Below are 19,244 nucleotides of genomic sequence, written 5' to 3' on the forward strand. Positions count from 1 at the left end.
ACCCACCTACAACATAAATTGCCTATATTTTATGAGGGTGTTAAGTGATGTTTTCTTGGTTAGTTGTCTGGTGCATGTGCATAAGACATTTATCTGAAAGTAGCATCAGTAATTTTTGTTGCATATCCGAGTTCACGCCGGGTAATAAGACTGATGTCGGAAATTGAGGTTTAGGAATTGCAGCAATATCCATATTATAAGGAGTAAGGTCAGTGGCGTAGTGTGGGTCATCACATGGGGGGGCACCGATCATGATTGGGGGCACTGGGTCTGATGGGGCCACAAGCCATTTTTCGGCAATTTTCCTATGTGATTTTTTTCAAATTTCAGATCGATTGGGGGGCACATGCCCCCTCATGCCCCTATGATGCTACGCCATGGAGTAAGGTGTCCCCTCAATCATTATCTGTACGATTACAGTTTATATATTTCAAAGTTCACACTCTAGGGGGCCTACTAACATTGAAATACATTGGACAGAAAGACGCAAATTTGCTGCATGAACAGATGTCCACGCCTGGAAAAAATGTGGAATGCGGGAAGCCCCTTCGCAGGAAATTTGTAAGTTTAGAGGGAAATTAAGGTCCTAAAACAAAGAAATACATAAGAATTTGGTGGGAAATTTGTCTTTTGAAGAGAAATTTTGATCATCTTCAGGAAATTTTCATTTTTTCCAGCCCTGCAGATGTCATGGTTGGGGCTTGTAAGTAGAAATGCCATGTTCTAAATTTGCCGACTTGTAGCTCATTTACCGTTGCCTTTTGCTTGTAGTCACATGGTAAGCGTTTCCTTGACACAGCTACTCGGCTAGCTATTCCCCATTCCAGAAAAATACAGAACTAATTTTTCTTTGGATTAAAATAATATTATCCTGTTTTGCCAAATGAAAGATAGATAAATCCTAATCCTTTAGTTAGTCGTAACTAGCAATGAAAGTACAAGCCCAAAGACTTGATCAAAGGCTAATATCAAGTTATGCATTTTAATTTTTGGAAGACATATTTTCCAATCTTTTTCATTTAACCAATTACCAAAAATAACATATAATATTAAAATTATGAGCTAACTCTTATCCTATACTCAAGATTTTGTATGTTACAATTTTATGCATGTTTTTGGACCATTTTCCCTCAAATTGCAAAAATATTAAAATTTGACTTTTATTGCCAGTAAGGACTAACTAAAAGGATAAGGATTTAGCTAAATGTTTCATTTGGCAAAACAGGATAATGTTTTTTGAATCCAAAAAAATTAGTTCTGTATTTTTCTAGAATGGGGAGTAGTTCCAAGCTTAGAGCTGGATAAGATATCTTTCATCGCTTTATAGTGTGAAATGTCAGGAAATATCAGTTTATGGCTCATTATTGTATTAACTAGTTTCCTGAACTTGGCAGAGCCAATATTCAGTATAGTCTTGTGTCATGGCAACAACAACAATTGACAGTGATAGCCAAGTTACAACGATGTGACCTAGCTGTCATACCCTAGATTGCATTATTGAAGGGCATAAAAAGAAACATTTTATTTATTGTTTCAATATATTCTTGCGTTTGGGATGGGTGTTCCGAGCAGAAACCGGTTGAGTCATAGTGGGACTCTGTCCCCAGGCACATCAATTGTTCAACTGAGACTTGTGTCAAGAGTCAAGAGCCTTTTATGTTTACTCCAAGCTCACAATACAGGGACTGCTTTTTGAGGAGAGTGAGTGCTATCACTCTACTGCTCTCCTTAGATCTGATATAGGAGAGTGATTTTTAGCTCTCTTTAGTTGACCATTATCTCCTTAATTGCATTCTATTTGTAAATGCTCTAAACCGCTCTCCTTGAGTGTTCCAGTAGAGCTATTTAATGCTCTCCTGCAAATTAAAAGACTGTCCCTGAAAATGTTTCGCCAAAGTTGTTTTACAATTTTGAGCGTGACTAGGAACTATCCAGCACATTATTGTTTTGCGCACAAGGTCCTATGCACACGCTTGACATCACACATATATACGCGAGGACAATAACAGGGCTTGGCAAAACATTTTAGCTGTTATAGAATTCAAACATTTGATATACGCTTGCACATGTTTGTTTTTAAATACACAGAACCACTAGTTGCATCATTCCTAACCCTATATTCTTAAAGCCTACAAAAATGTAATCCTAGCCCCGAAAGCGAACCCTATTAAATCCAAATCTCTTGGTTGGTAGCAGTGTGACAGTAATGATTCATATTATTATATCATTTTTTGCTTCAGTTAGCATGCAATGATTATACTAGGAAGCGAGCAAGTAATTTCTGATTTCTGATATCCATTTTTTAAATGGATTTTAGTAAAGATTTAAGGTACAGTAAATTTTATGAAAGCAAAACTTGTTTGCTTTTGCTGATGTTGAAGATGACAATGTGCAGCATAAAAAGGGAAAGATAAATTTTGTGAGGTCTCAAAATAATTCTGTACAAGAATGCTTTATTTAATACTATGTTGTCATACATGTATTTTCAATGTCCTTCGCCCACAAAGTATACAAATGAAATGAGCTTTGAAGCATTGATGTGCATTTTAATCCCTTTTTTTATTGCAGGAATGTAAAGAATTTTGACGATTAACATATGTGTACATTACCTGGGATAGAACTGAAATTATGCTGCGTTATTGTATTGTTATGTTTTTTATCAAGTACAAATTTTCATTTCAACTCAAACATAGTAATTAGCACCACATGTCACTTTCCCAATCAGACCATTTGTGTGCAGGGAGGGGGGTATTGGCAGATTTACTGCAATATGCAGAAGACCTCAAAATAAGATTTATTTGAGTGCACCCACCTGGGAACATTTAACTTAACACCCAGTACTACAACCCTGGACAAAAGGGTTGGAATGAATTTAGTACGGTATTGCAAATGAGCCCTCATTCCCCCCCAATCAATGTTGAATCCTGACATTTTGTTCATGCATGTGCACTCAGTAGTACCCAACATTGATTGGTGGGGCAGGGGGAGGTATTGGGGTGAGGGTAATGTTTAGACTTAACACCAAAGAAAGTGTCATTTCATCACTCTAAAAATAACGAAAATATGGCCATTACAAGGTGCACATTTTATTTTTCATTCCAACCTATTTTGTCTAGCATTGTAGATACATGTAGGTTTGTGCATTGTTTAGTAGGATGTTTGAAATAGGATGTGCTCAAGTAACATAACCTTTGGTGGTGCAAGTTTCAGTGATGCAAAATTGCACTGGGAACATAGTAATTTTCCTCGGACAAAGGTTATGAACCACAGAGTCAATTTTCCTCGGACGAAGGTTATGAACCACAGAGTCAATTTTCTGATATTTGTTTATAGCTCTATTGATTCTGTGTAATATTAATATTGTAGAGTTTGTGAGTCTGACTGACATCATTCAACATCAGATGCATTTTGAATAAATTTTATAAATAAAATAATTTTTGTTGTTTTGTTTCATTTTATTTCCAGGCCAAGAAGGATGTTGCCCTTATCTATAACAACCTGCTGAGGAGACAGATTGGGACACTAGCTACAACTGTAGATTATATTGTCAACAAAGAGAATATATTGTTCACATTAGTCAAAGGGTAAGTTTACTTGAAGGGAGTCTGCTCGTCCGTTTGGCTTTTTTACCAAACAGTTGTCTGCTGCCATCATTTTAACCTCTGCTACAAAGTGCAATGTTTCCCCTTTATCACACGCATGAGTATCAGCAAACTTTTCCAACCTTGAGTTCGTAGCAGAGGCTGTACATTTCTATAAGCCTGTCTACTTTTTTGTACTTTTTTATTATAAACTAATCACAGTACTTGATATAAAAGTTCACTTATTTGACATTCAGTGAAATTTAGCATACAACTACAGCCCTATAGTGCCTTTCAGTGAGCCCTATATACTATACAAAAAACATTTCTACAATTTTTTTTCTAACATCAGAATCTTCATGGATAAAAAACTTTGGTAATCATGGTAACTTAGCTGAAAAGCTTAGACAAATTTTCATGATCTAGTACAAAGAAGTTTTACCGGTAAAGAAAACAGAATTCAGTGTTTTGGTGGAAAACCAGTTTATGTCATAAATTCTCGGAGGAGACTTTGTCAGACTAATTAAGGCAAAAAAAAAAGGTTTGTCTCAAAGCTTGCGCGCGCGTTTGCAAAATCCCACGATTTGACAAAAAACAAATGCGGAAATTGTTTTTATTTCAAAAAAAAAAAAAAAATTTTTAGTTTTTTCCAGAAAAAGTCGGTGAAAATCAGACTTTTTTCTCAAAATACCATGAAAAAAGTCGGGAATAATAAAAAAAAAAAAATCTCTTTTCATTTTTTTTTTTCAAATTTCTCGTGAGCTTTGAGACAAACTTTTTTTTTTTTTTTGCCTAATGTCATTTTAAGCTTTGCTTTGCCTTAAACACCCCAGATTCATGCTAACAAAATAATGGTCTGTCTATGTTGAGGGTGGAATTTTGTATTTGGCTACTGAGACACTTTAGAGGAGAAGTGATGATTGTAGTAAAAGAATCGACAGCAATCCTCTGTAATTTCATGTGGTGCAGTCGGGTGATATCTAAAGATCAGAAATCTTGGATGCACTGGTTCGACATCTAACTTACTGTCTTTAATAGCATCAAAGATGTTTCATCAGTGCCCGCCCTCATATTGAAATTTCACAAATAACCAATATAATAAATCATGGTTCTTATTTCATTTTCCCCCTCAGCTATGAGTCGCCAGACATAGCATTAAACTGCTTGGTACAATGCTGAGAGAGAGTATCAGACATGAGGCCCTTGCTAAAATCATCCTCAACTCACAAGGTCACTTTGACAAGTTCTTTGATTATGTAGAGTTGGCCACATTTGATATCGCTTCAGATGCCTTTGCAACATTTAAGGTACGTTGATTTATTTTGTGAAGTTGTTCCTCCCCCATTGCAGGTCCTGCTGCCTGGTGTATTTGAATTCGATAAATCAGAGGGAAAAAAATCATCTAGTACAGTAAATGAAAGACTATGTTTGGAATTATTGAAGATGTTTACTACAGTATTTTTGCAAAGACCCTTTGCACTGCCCAATGTGGTGCTGTTTACAGCGTGAACAGAAAGTGGGGTTCTGATCGGCACCGAATTTGCTGAATAAGCTGCGTAGCATTTTGTGACACAGGCGTGACCTACAATCCTCAAAAAAAGTCCTTGGAACACTTAAGGAATCTTTCAAACATGTATTTTTAATGTGGATAAAAATGTTGGGTGTTAGAAGAAAGCTGGGCCTTCAATTGACACTTTTCCCTTCCCGCCCCCATCATTCAATGTTGCGACACTTTGGAAACACACTGAACACATTTGCATGTCTCAACATTGCACGGGGGAGTGGGGGTTTCTTTTTCCTCTAAAGACGGTTAAATGTTTCAAAACTTTTTTCGGGGATTGTAGTTCTCTTGACGCGATGATCAGGATAAGCGATCGGCTAGTGCGAAAGGACTTTGGAAAATAGTGTAATATTATTATGATTTGTTTCCGAATGTACACATCTCTACTTTAAAATGGGGATGTTGCCTTCACCCAAAATGAAGTACCTGTTCATAATTTTCAAGTAGTAAGCATTTTGAAATATAATGCGCCAAATTAGTATCCAAACACTTAAAAAAACAAAAGCCATTTCTTAAAGACACTAAACCTAACTTACAAAATAAAGTAAAGTCTGCACAAAAAGTAACTCAGCTGTTATAAATACACCTATAGATTCATAACTAATAATTGTTTCCACAATATTTCTACATAGAAAGAAGGACGATTTATTTACACGCATTTTGATACCCCAGTTGTCAAATGTCGCTCAGTATTAACAACACAGTAGTGTTTTTAAAGAAAAATACCCACATTTAAAAGTTACAGTTTACAGCGATCAATGGTTTTTACGCAAGCATTGTGGCACGTAGCACCCTCCATTTATCTTCGCGCCGACTTCAAATCAATACAAATAGCTGCAACTTTTAAATTCGGGTAATCTTCTTTAAAAACATGGCTGTGATGTTAATATTGAACTAAATTGGAAAAATTGGGTTATCAAAATGGTAAATAAATCGCCCTTCTTTTCTAATAATATTTGGAAACAATTATTAGTTCTGAAGTTATAGGCGTATTTATAACAGCTGAGTTACTTTTTGTGCAGACTTTAGTTGATAGATAGAGAATTTTGTTCTGGGTAATTTGAAACCTCATCCAGTACGATGTGACTTTATTTTCCTAACTTATAGCAATTAAAGAGAGCTTTTCAAAAGTGACAACAATTTATATTGCCTTTTCCCTTGAAGCATGCAGATATCAATCACAGCGGAGTGAGCTTGCACCCGTTAGGATTTATTGAACCTGTAGGTAAAGGAGGAAATATCTGAATTTGTCACTTGACCATTTGTCATTCAAATGAGTATAGCTTAAGTCAAATAAAATCGCATTTTCGAATAAGGTATCAGAGTATGCAGAACAAAATTCTCCATCTATCGACTACAGTATGCAATTTGGGTAATATTATTCTTGCCTTGGCAATGGCTAAAAGGACACCCCACACATGCACATATTAAGTATTAGCTAGCTCTAGGAGAAATACCTCATTAATGTGAAGCATTGGCTACATTAATTCATGAAGAGTACTTAATTGAAATTTTCATACATAGGTATCGCATGGTACTGCATCTATTGGGCTATTCCATTTAAAATCCACACTACCCCTGTGGAAGATTTTGGAAATATGTGCCACAGAGGGAGTATGAATTTCAAATGGAATGACCACATTAGGTAGCTCCGTTTGAATTTCATACACCCTCTGAGAAAGATTCAACCTGAATCTTCATCTGAGGGGGAGTGGGTTTCAAATGGAGCTGCTAATGTGTTAATTCCATTTGAAATTCATACTCCCTCTGTGGAAGATATTTCAAAAATCTTCCACAGGGGAAGTGTGGATTTTAAATGGAATAGCCTAGTGGTGTAGAGGAAGCATGCTAATTAATGCATCTTCACTTCATGTTCACTTGAATTTGTTTGCCCTCTTCTGATTTCTTTTGGATGATATACATAAGTTTGAAAGAAACTTGAAATAATTAGGCCACCTAGCTTCAAGGATGCATATTGTACTTACATGTTTCTTGTTCTCATACCCACTAGTTGTACATGTATGTGAGTGAGAGGGGATACAAACACTTTGGGGTGAACCTAACAGCCCTTCTCAAGAGGGAAATATTTTAGGTTATAATATATAAGGTGAAATATTTTAGCTTATAATTATGACATTTCATGCATAGACTTGAACCAAGTACTGTAAAACACTTTAATTTCGCGTGTACTTTATTTCGCGAATCGCCGATATTCGCCATTTTCGCGGGTATTTAATTTCGCGAATCCAGGATTTTGTATTTCACGTCAAAGTTTCCAAATTCTTATCTCTGCATATAGCCAGAAGCTTAAGTGAAAATTAGCCTTACTTTGCTGGGTATTTCCGCCTTACCTTCCCTAAATTGAATGTTGGGATATCTCTAAAATGAATATGGCCATTGTTTTGTAGGAAATAACATGCAAACTATGATAAAATTACGAAATACTTTTGCTCAATTAACTTATGCCATTTATCATAGCCCATCATGGATCATGGGGGCGGCCATTTTGTTTCACAAACTTTCATTTCTGTCTCATAATTTGTTATTAAAATTACTTCTAAACATTTTAAAATATCTTTTTAAATCATAGAAACAATGAAAATAATATTTTGGAGCTTTGTTTAGAGTGTTACAACGTGAGAAAACAAGGTTCAAAACAAAAATAACATGTTCTGATTTAACGAAGACAGGCATAATTGATTGATTGATTGATAATTGGTCATTATTTTCTATGCAGCAAATGGATAAACAATACCAATTTCACGATTTTCTAGCAAGCTTTATGTGGAGGGTCAATGCTTTGTGGAATTAATATGATCTTTATAATGATATATGAGGCTATTTTGATGATGGTTCAAGGTAAATAAATAATCTACTAATGAAAATTATGTCACACAGTCACAAAATAACTTTGTCTTTGAGGTGAATTCTGTAATGGAAGTTGCTAGAGTTGGGTTGTCAAATTCGGAACCAGTGTGCAAATTGTCTGTGATAAAATTCGCGAGTATTTAATTTCGAGAATCAAAAGCTCTCGCGAAATTAGCGAAATTAAATACCTCATGAAATTAAGTGGTTTTACAGTATTAATGTTATTGTGAGTAAATGGAGTTTTCTTTTCAACTTGTAATACTTTATAAAAATATTTCCTCCAACTGAGCAACTCAAGTGGAACCCACCCCCCCCCTTTTTTTTTTTTTTTTTTTTTTGCCTCCCACTGCAAACAATATTCAGTTTGTAATCTTTCTCTTATTTTTCATTTTTCCATTGCAGGAATTACTAACGAAACACAAGGTGTTATGTGCAGAATTTTTAGAAAAAAATTACGACAGAGTGTTTGATAAATATCAAAGGTTGTTACATTCACAGAACTATGTGACAAGGAGGCAATCACTGAAGGTAAGTATCAAGCAGAGGAGGCTTAAAGGCATTCCTACAATGCACTATGATTGGGAAAATTGATCAATGTAACCTAATTTTAAAGGCAAAGTCCCCATTGCCATACACACAAAATGGTAATTTTAAAACTGCAGCCAACGAGCTAATAGTTGAGACTTATAACTTATATTTGACTCTCTTACAGGAAACATTTATATCGTCCCACTGCATTAATTTTATTCATAAGTCTCAATGTTTTGAATGTTAAATAAAAGGATGAAAACAACAGATATTTGCACACAATCCCAATGCAAGGTATGATCAAATGTGCCACATGTGTATAAAAGCCAGACATACCAAGGTCAGAAACCCCATCGGGTTATGGGAATGTCTTTATACATCCTCTGGTATCAAGAGTCCTGATGCTTTAACCCCATGAGAACTACCTGCCGATTGGCTAAAATGAATATTGTGTCCAATTTTGAACCAATCAAGGAGGGTATTAATAAGATCATCTGCATTGACCATAAATAGTTTAAAGCCTAGTCATAATTGGCAAATAAAATGAGAATTTCAAGTTATGAACCAATCAGACATGCTGTTAGATGACCAGAAGTGTCCTGTTGCTTGAACCGTTCTTTTCTGTATTATTAATCTGAAATTATCAAATTGTTGTTGTACACAGATGATATAATTCAATGCAGAGTCATTTTAGGCCAAAAAAAAGTAGTTTGCTTGTCCTTGTCCGACCGACCATTGTGGGTTTCTCTATATTTCACCTGTATCTATTTGCATAATCTCAATTGACAAGAATGGATGTATCATTTTCTGCATTTGAACTCTTCAAACTAGATCATATACGGTATTGGGAAATAATAATTTTCATTTCTTTCTTGTGTGTGTTCCAGCTGCTCGGAGAACTTTTGTTAGATAGGCACAACTTCACAACCATGACAAAATACATCAGCAATCCTGACAATCTCAAGCTTATGATGAATCTACTTAAAGACTCAAGTAGAAATATTCAATTTGAGGCCTTCCATGTATTTAAGGTAAGTTGATATAATGGACTGAAGGTAATATCAGTGTTTAAAATGAGCACTTATCCTCTTGTCCACTTGCCCAAAATCAACAGGGACAACCATGATAAGCTATGCACTTGTCCGATGAATAGTAACTATATCTTACCTCCAAAATCATGTTTTATAAATAAATAAAACTTGACAGTAAGTTTTCACTTCGCATGTTTAAATGTTATATGTATTATCAAGAAAGATGTGCTATGATTTCTAGCATGTTCATTTCTGAATATTTTTAATTAACCATTTCACTGAGTTAACCAATGGTGCCAGTGATCAAGATGCACATGATCAGAATGGCGAATTTTGTAGCTAGCACAGGTAGCTACCTTATTTGTAGCTACGAACTTTCCAGAGCAAAAAACATCTTGCAGGGGAAAAAGTTCATTTTGACATTTGCGAGAGCAGCCAGGCAATTCTGTTAAGGCCTGCTAGGGCACCAAGGCAATCACATGCTAAAGAATACATCCAAAGTTACACATTTTGAGGGGCACCCAAGGCAATTGCCTTCTGTACCTCTGGTTATCCACATTCGATTTTGGGGAACCAAAAATATAACACATTTTGGAGACAACCGAAATGTTTTAAGGACAAGCAGAATATATGCGTAGTTGTCCTCCGGACAACCTAGATTTATTGCTTATTTCGAACATTGGGTAATATGTACATTACCTATCCAAGCAGAATCACCATTGATAAAGCAAAAGTAATGAAATTTTACATCTATGGTTATAATGGTTTATATAAATTTGATGCAATCTACATGTGATAACACTTTAAAAATTCATGTAACCTTGCGGTAGCTTGGTATTAACAATTCAAATCAGCATATGCCCGTCTGGTCAACATCCTACTCGGGACAACTATATGCATGAGGTGTCACTGTAGCTATAAAACAAATTAGTAGTCCATATTAAAGCTGTGCAATGATTCTTGCTTTTAACACAAAGTGAACAGGTTTGTTTGAAATATTTTTAGAAGTGTACAGGTGATGTCTGTAAAGCAAGTCCATCATTATTTTTTTGCAAAAGTTCTTTAATACAAATCCAAAAGTATTTCGGTATAAGATGTTAAAAATACCTCAATGACGTTTTGTACTACATCGTAGTACGAGGGGGTATTAAAAAGTTTTTGAAATCGCCCAGAAGTGAAAGAAATATCAATGAAATTTTGTCAGTGCAATCACTGGTCCTTATGTATACTATGTGCAAAAATGGTCTCATAAGTATGTTTACTTTTTTTACAGTGTCAGAAGTGGGTAAGTACAATAGGTACCATGTATAGCTGCCATGTGTAGATGAGTACAATATACAGTGTGTAAATTGCCAAATGTTCACATGGCAGCTATTACACTTACCCACTTATGGCTAGGCCTGGCATTTTCGGGTAATTTTGTACCCGGGTACCCGACGCATTTTTCGGGCGGGTTTTTCGGGTACCCGAAATGACAAGATAAAAAAAAGTAAAAAAATCGACTGTCACGTATGTCGGCAAAACGTGCCACCGCAACTTGTAATTTCACCCGGGGTTATCACTGCTGCATGCACTACTCCCCTAGTGTCGTTTTACATAAATATAACCACTGACCAGTCTGAATTACAGTTCCCCTTGTAATAATACACGTGTCTATGTTTTATTTCCGATGCAAATTGAGCAAATTAACAAGCTGTCATGTCATGAAAAAGTTCATGCTGATTTCGAAAAACATTTGGTTTTTATTTTTATCGTTACCAGAGGGCAAACGAAGCTCGTCGTAAAAAGCACGTCGTAATAATTGATTGGGAAGGCCCTCTACTATCATGTATATTGCGTTGCGTGATCAGCACAATGCTGGATTATGCTGGTCGTGGGATTCCCTTTAAAAAAGTATCATTGGTGTTGGTAACCAACTGATTTGGTATACGTTCATTCATCGTTGTTCTGCTCGTCTCGATCAAATATGATAAATGATTACTATTAAAATAAATCTGTGACTACTTTGACTGTAAATGACGAATTCAAGTTATTATCAATGCTTGAAAATCTCCTCAGTAAAAGTGCAAAGTCAATCTAATATTTATTTTTCCGTGAGCAAACGAGAAAATCACAATACTTGCTTCGTAAAAATATGAATTGTTATTATCCATTCATCCGCGCATACACGTACTGATTGTTCATCATCTAACTTTTTATTTTCATTAATATTAAAAGAAATGCCCATACCTACATGTAGTATACTGTTTAGCCATAAGATATGACATGATGATGCAGCATGCGCTACTTATTAATATTAAATCATGCCACGCCCACAATCACAAATTCACAGTACATTTTATATGACCATCTTTTTTTCAAGAAAATAAATCCTTGACCACTTTGACTGTAAATGACGAATTCAAGTTATTATTATTGCTTGAAAATCTCCTCAGTAAAAGTGCAAAGGCAATCTAATATTTATTTTTCGTGAGCAAACAAGACAATCACAAAATTTGCTTCGTAAAAATATTAAACCACTAACATTGTTATTATCTTCCCTGGTTTTTATGAATGGGGCCATCCGCACATACACATACTGATTGTGCGCAATGCACGCTGTCACTCAATCATGGTTTTCCCGGGGTTTTTCTGCCATGTGCGTGATTAAATCACGTGGGCGGTGGTTACCGTGTGTGCTTAGTGCTTACAATGTTTTGGTGGTCGTACTATTGAAGCAAAACAAGATCAGGTACCACATTGGCGCGCGCGCTGATTTCTGCTGATTAATTATTCATTTTTAATTTCCCGACCTCGTGGCCTGTGAATGAAATCTGGTGGGCGCTGGTTATCGTGCTGCGCTAGAACTTCTTGTTGGAACATGGAAGAGTGTGAACTTTGAAGCAACATAACATCAGGTACCACTATCGGCGTGCTGTAGCCTGAGAGATACCAAGAAAAGGGATTTTCCCACGCTTCGTTCAGAGGTCTCAGTACAGGTTTTAATATCCGACATTGATAGCAGCATAATAAGACGATAATTACAGGCAATCAAGAAATCACATTCAAAATAAATACTGGACAGACTTCAATGGAATCATTAAATGATAAATTATGGTCAAGAACATTGCATGCAGAAACGTGTCGAATGGACAAAATTGTGAAATACAGAGGTTCAGTGAACTCCGTCACGACGGTCATCCTGTCATCAGTGGTTCATATTGTCAGATTATAATAAGACATAACGTCAATAATACATCATGGAATCCCCTTGGATCCAAGATAAGTTATTGTCAGACTAACATTATGTTCGTTATCTTTCCGTTATTTTTTTGCTTTTATTTATCAGTGATATCAGCAGTTTGGTTAATCTAAGAAATTTTCAAAGTTTTGCAATTCTATATCGGGTAACCCGTTGCCAACTTTCCTACCCGGGTAGTGAAGTCATGGTCGGGTACCCGATTCCCCGACCGAATATGCCAGGCTTACTTATGGCCCTGAACAGTTGATATGTAGGAGCACAGGTGAGGTAGAAAGAAATCAAAAACTGTAAGTTATAGTACTTATTCCATTTGTTTACTTTAATTTGTTAAATGTTTTCTGGTTTTGTGTAACTTTTGTTTTAAATTTCATTTTTTCGATAACGCAGGTTTTTGTTGCAAATCCAAACAAAACGAAACCTATCCTCGACATTCTACTCAAGAACAAAGAGAAGCTGGTCGACTTCCTCATGCAATTCCACACAGATCGCACAGAAGATGAGCAGTTTAACGACGAGAAGAATTATCTTATCAAACAGATACGAGATCTCAAGCCCCATGTTGATTCATAAGAATTGTCTTAACTCTCTGATGAAGAAAAGATTGCAAGTCGGTATTTTGATACGGGATTTTGGATATGCAGAAAAAAACCTTTTTTTGTGCCAGGGATCAAAATTGTAGTTTTATAGGGCTCTATTTTAAATATTTAAACATACATTTAAAAATAAAGCCCATTGCAAACTTGCAGAGCCAGCAAGAAGTCATGAAGCTGCAACAGTTATGATCCCAGGCATGGAAAAAATTTTGTAGGATTAATATGGTTCTTTAAAATTCTGCACTTTTCTGATCACACAAAAGTGGATTACCATATAGCCCTGTGTAAGTCTGTCCAAAGTGTGGGACTTTGTTCCAGAAGAAGTGATCCATGACATTCCAATGTATAGGACAAACAAGCCATGAGGAGGGGTACTCCAGTACAAATGACCATACAGGGATGTGCCGCTAACCTGGGTAGCATTTTCGACCTTTTGGTATATCATTATCAATGACCCCTTTTTCCAAGTCAAATTTCTATTGATGGATCCCTTTTCAAATTCTCAGCGGCACACCCCTACCAAAACCAAACATAAATACCCCCCAACAGTCTTTAGCTTTGCTAGTTACATTAATTTGTTCTTATGTCTAACTGTATTCAAGGTGGGGTAATCTGATAATAACACATGATGAATTTCTACCTCACATTGAGGCCCATCACCCAGAGACATACCACCAAACAACGCATGTTATTTCATGCCTGAATTTTACCGGGGTTACGAGAAAAAGATGAGCTTTCATGTGATACCAAAATCTGCATTTTGGTGGGGAAAAGTGGGGATGTGACGAGGCTGTCAATTAGGTCACCCACCTTTAATAGTGGTTTGTTTTCCAAGAAAATGAATCCGATTAGTATGTTTTCCAAATCTGTAAGTGAGAACAATATGATTAATGTAGTGAATTACATAGGGCACATACTGTGTGACTTGAAAGCTATTCCAAAGCAGAGTCATTATATACCGTGTCAAAATACCAACTTGAATCATCACCAGAGAGAGATATCTATTGTTTTTATTGTAAATTTAATGCCAAGTCAACAGTGGGATAACAGAAACAGCAGCTGCCTGGTACATACATTTTTTTGTCGTCTTTGTTTGCTTTGTATAAACTTTTGTTACCAAGACACGGGAAGCGCAAAGTTTTGAAGGGTGTAGTTAATATTTTAGAATTCAAAGGTTTTCACTCTGTTGATATCAGAGAAGATGAGATATCAGAGCATTTGATATTGTAGACTGGCCTTGAGGAAAGTTGTTCATATTTTTTTAGTCTACTCATAATTAAATGAAAATGATAAATTCAATTTGAATTCATGGGTGCAATCTCATCAAATTAATGTGTGAATCGGAATTTATTCTCATAAACTCACTTTGCAAAGAGTCCAGTTAACTTTACCGCGTGTGGAATAGGCATGAATTTAGGTGGATCAATTTTGATTCTCGCAAAGTAAGTTTAGGAGACTTGTTGCAAGAATCAATTTTCTGATTTGAAGCCCTGGCGTCAGTTGTAATGTTTGTGTTAATTATATATCAATGAATCCAGGGAAACATTTGAAATTAATGTTGATTGGAATGACCAAAATCACTGATGGCATGAGCACAAAGTAAGACATGTGAGTTGATTTCCATGCATGAGCATGTTTTAATTCAGGGGCATACCCACAATCTTGGGGGCTGGGAGCATACCTGGGGGACTGAGTGGCTGAATATGTCCAAAAATAGGCTGATTTTCATGTTTTTGGCATAAATCTGAGTCCCCCTAGCCACGCCCTGAGCACACACCTATAAAGGATGCATATCTCATGTATCGTATGGTGTATTGGGTTTTAAAAGCTAAGTACAATCAAATTCAAGTTGTGAAGATGAAATACCAAGCATTTTGGAGCCATCTTGTGGCCATTCTGCTGAGAAAAAGGTTTTCATCATTAGAAGTTGGAACATTTCAAAGGTGTGATGTGTATGTCTGCAAAAGAATAACTAAAACTTGCCTCTCGTATAGAAATATCTGACCTGTTTTAGGGAGCAAACCAAAAGTTTGATGATGTCATATAGACGAAAGAGCTTTCATTAGGGAGGTGACCCCCTTCCTCCCTCCCTCCAATGTAAGTTTGAAATGTTGAAAATTCCAACCCGCAAGATCAACTTTGACCAATATATGAGCTAGGTTTTTACAAACGTAATCAGATTTTTTAAACCACTCCCCTACGAAAAGACTTGTTTATAGGACGTTATCAAACTTATGTAATTACACGGTTACTTTGATTGGTTGAGGATGGACGGTACAATTGTTACAAAAGGAACTGTTATCCGTGTTGTGCACTGAACGTGGCCATTTACATATTTGTAAAAAAGCAAACATTTGTGAAACATTGAATATTCTTTGTCTTTCAGCTATTTAGAAAAAAAAACACATGAAGGAACCCTTTTATGCATTAATTAGTTATGTATATTATTTTGCATAATTGTTTCCTAATTATGTGATAATAATCATTAATCATGCAGCAGCCTGTTTCTGGTATCTTGCTGGTATGTAATAAACTGGTTGGTAGTTGTAAGTTATACATGTAACCAAGATGACACATAAAGTTGTTATTATTTTGATGAAACTTACCGACTGCAGTGCAGTTTATATTAAGATGTGAAGGATAAATGAATATATTGTAATGTGTTACTTTCATCACCACAATTTGCATCCTTAATGCCGAGCATCTTGTGGGGTTTTATGGTCAGGAATCTTTATTTACATGGCTCTTAAATGCTTCAAATATCCCTTGAAACAGTTCCTGGTATCATGAAAGTGGAAGCTTTAATAATCAGTTGCTGTACCATTTTTCGCCCCGATGTGGTTGTGATGTCAGTGCGTATTTCATTGGGCGCAGCTTCAAATCGTTAGCTTTCGATCAAAGTGCCATTGTGCACACGCTTAAGATGCCGCATAGATGCATGAGCGAAACAGCTGCTTCAACGCATTGACGTCACTGCCACATCAGGGTGAAAAATGGTCTAGTTGCTCTGCCTATCTATATAATTGCCCTGATAATGCTGGTTTGTGCATCTACATCAAGTCACTCTGTTATGCCAGCATTGAATTCTAACTGTGTACCAGGAATTGGTAATACCGGTAGTTGAAGTTGCTATAAACTCAGGAGCTACAGTGTGTTACTACTATCGAGGCGATTAGTTGAAGGTTTTGCACAGTGACTTCAGGTGGTCACATGACAATTTTATCTCTCTGACTGGGACTGATAGAAAGATGCAACCCTTTTCCAGTTTGCAATGACTGCTAAAAGTATTGTTTTCAATTCTGAACTCTTAAATCAAAATAAACTAGCTAATATAGATACCACATGGCAAACCTGAACAAATGAACACATTTGGGGATCAATTTAATGACACAAGGGGAAGAATACAATGATAGCAACACTTTAACCCACCTAAAGTGTTTTAGAGTTAAAACTTTCACCAGAAACAAAATGATGGACAATGGAAGTTTAAGGTTATTGATCTTGTGTCTGTTGTTTACCCCAGCTGTCCTACATCTACACAAATTCTGGAAAACGATTGGGCTATTCCATTTAAAATCCACACTCACCCTGTGGAAGATTTTGGAAATCTTCCACAGGGGGAGTATGAATTTCAAATGGAATGAACGCATTAGGCAGCACCATTTAAATTTCATACACCCTCTAGAAAGATTCAACCTGAGGGATGGTGAGTTTCAGATGGAGCTGCCTATAATGTGTCATTCATTCCATTTGAAATTCATACTCCTCCTATATAGAAGATATTTCCAAAATCTTCCACAGGGGTTAGTGTGGATTTTAAATGGAATAGCTTTTCAGCTGTTTATCAGGGAGTTGCTGATGGGGTAGTGGTTTTGATGTTTGTCTAGCATACAGAAGGTTGTAGGTTGAAATGATTTTTAAAAGATTTTTGAACACAAATATTGCAAAAACAAAGCAACATGCTAAAAAACAGCCACCAGAAACTTGTTTCTTTTTTTGGCCTATATGATAAAGGTATGTGATATTGAGCAAGAGGTATGACTATTAATTAATTATCATGCATACATTGCAAACCTGCTATAAAACAAAGACCACAAGCCAGGCTGGGTGGAGATCATCCATCCTCACTAGCAGTTTGAAAGATACGAAAAATTGGTGCAATACACTCAATGAATTTCTTGCAGGACCTGGGGGGTTTTAAATTCTGTTTTGTCCAGGGAGGTAGAACCAAAGAGTACCAACTCTGCAATTTTTTTTGTTAGTATGTATCATACTCTTAGGGTATAATCTCTTTGATGTTGTCTCATTGGTCAAGCAATGGGTTTGTCTTTAAATTCATGGTGAATATGCTAGGACCTGGTTTGTACATTTGCATTCTTATAATCAATTTCAGTTGTGGATGTATTTGTGTGGGTTGCAGATTTTAGATAAGTTGGTCACATCAAGTAAATTGTACTTATCTTAGTTGCATTATTTGATGTTACCAATTTATTTATTCTAATTTGAGAATACTATAAATACACAACCTTTAATAAATCTATTGAATGAAATGAATGCGTATGTTAATTTGAAATTGATTTGTTGATTTCAAGTTTTAATAATTTGCCATCAAATTTGTATTATGTCAAAAAAAATCAAATTATTTGAAGGACATTCCTCGTATTCAGAATGCAATTTGGTGTGTCTGGTGTGCTCGCAGGTCCTACGAAAAATACTGTGCAAAGGTGGGTGATGATCCCTTAATAGCATAGACAATTGTTTGATGATTGGACTTAGGCTGATCCAGTTGAAATCCATGCACCCTCTATGGAAGACATGAATTTAATCTCCCACACAGGGGGTGTAGATTTCAAATTGAGTCACATTCAGTAACCCCATTTAAAAGTCACACACCCTGTGTGGAAGATTAAGGTCATGTCTTCTATAGGGGGTATATGGATTTCAACTGGAACAGCCATTGGTTCCTAGGTTTATAATAATTCCAGTGGCACTATTATCATTCATCCATCTTGTCTTATGAAATCAACATCCCAGTATCCTTCTTGTATGTTGTGTACCACTTAGTTACCAATGATTTACTGCAGAGGTGAACTCCAACGGTATGAAATGATGAATATAATTAAATGAGTACCCAAGAAGGGTGGCTACAGAGTGTGGTTGTGTATATAAGTGGCACTCTGGAGCTGGACCCAGCTGGAATACATTCATGAGAAAATCTGGGTTCTTTATCTTGTTTTATCTTTTAAAAAAGAAATATTATTTTTTAATATAATTTAGTTTGTACTTTGTTATGCATGGTACAAAAGCACCTGCGTGGTGTTAATGTGACAAAAACAGAATTATATCCTGAGTAGAATTTGATCTTTCAGTAGACAGGTCTTCAAGAGGACCTCTCTACTATGATTTGGTTCACCTCAAGTTCGCTAGTGACGTCAATGGTTTTTTTTTGCGGTTGCGCCACAAGTGTGCCAACAAACCGCCTCTGTACGCGTGCGTGCACACTCAGTGCATTAAACTTTATGAGCGCGATACGATACTGCGGCGAGCAAAACATGCACATACGTCACTACCAAATTTGGAAGTAAACCAAATTATAGGGTAATAATAAATTGTACTTGCATGTATTGACCTAGAGTACCAGGTAGTTTCAATTCATATAGTTTAGATCCTGCAGTGTATGGCATGGTACAGAACAGCAGCAATGTTACAGGTTTCTGAATCATGAAGTCATTCTGTGGAATTGCACCATTATGACTGCATCTTTTTGTATGGATTGTGGGCTATCTGCTGTAAAACTATACCACAATTCTACTAAATGCCATTTTCCACTCTGATGTGGCA

At 36.2% G+C, this 19,244-nt stretch overlaps 1 protein-coding gene across 1 annotated transcript in view; it reads left to right on the top strand.

Annotated features, from left to right (window-relative positions):
- Positions 1-18,606, top strand: part of LOC140155343 (calcium-binding protein 39-like) — a 37,210-nt gene extending 18,604 nt beyond the window's left edge. The window contains 6 exon segments of the mRNA XM_072178142.1: positions 3,466-3,584; positions 4,715-4,745; positions 4,748-4,888; positions 8,413-8,538; positions 9,426-9,569; positions 13,198-18,606. Of these exon segments, the coding sequence (XP_072034243.1) occupies positions 3,466-3,584; positions 4,715-4,745; positions 4,748-4,888; positions 8,413-8,538; positions 9,426-9,569; positions 13,198-13,380 (744 nt within the window). The 3' untranslated portion in view covers positions 13,381-18,606.
- Positions 18,607-19,244: the final 638 nt, after the last annotated feature.

Source organism: Amphiura filiformis, chromosome 6 (genome assembly GCF_039555335.1).
Source record: "Amphiura filiformis chromosome 6, Afil_fr2py, whole genome shotgun sequence".
In the NCBI taxonomy this organism is placed as follows: Eukaryota; Metazoa; Echinodermata; class Ophiuroidea; order Amphilepidida; family Amphiuridae; genus Amphiura; species Amphiura filiformis.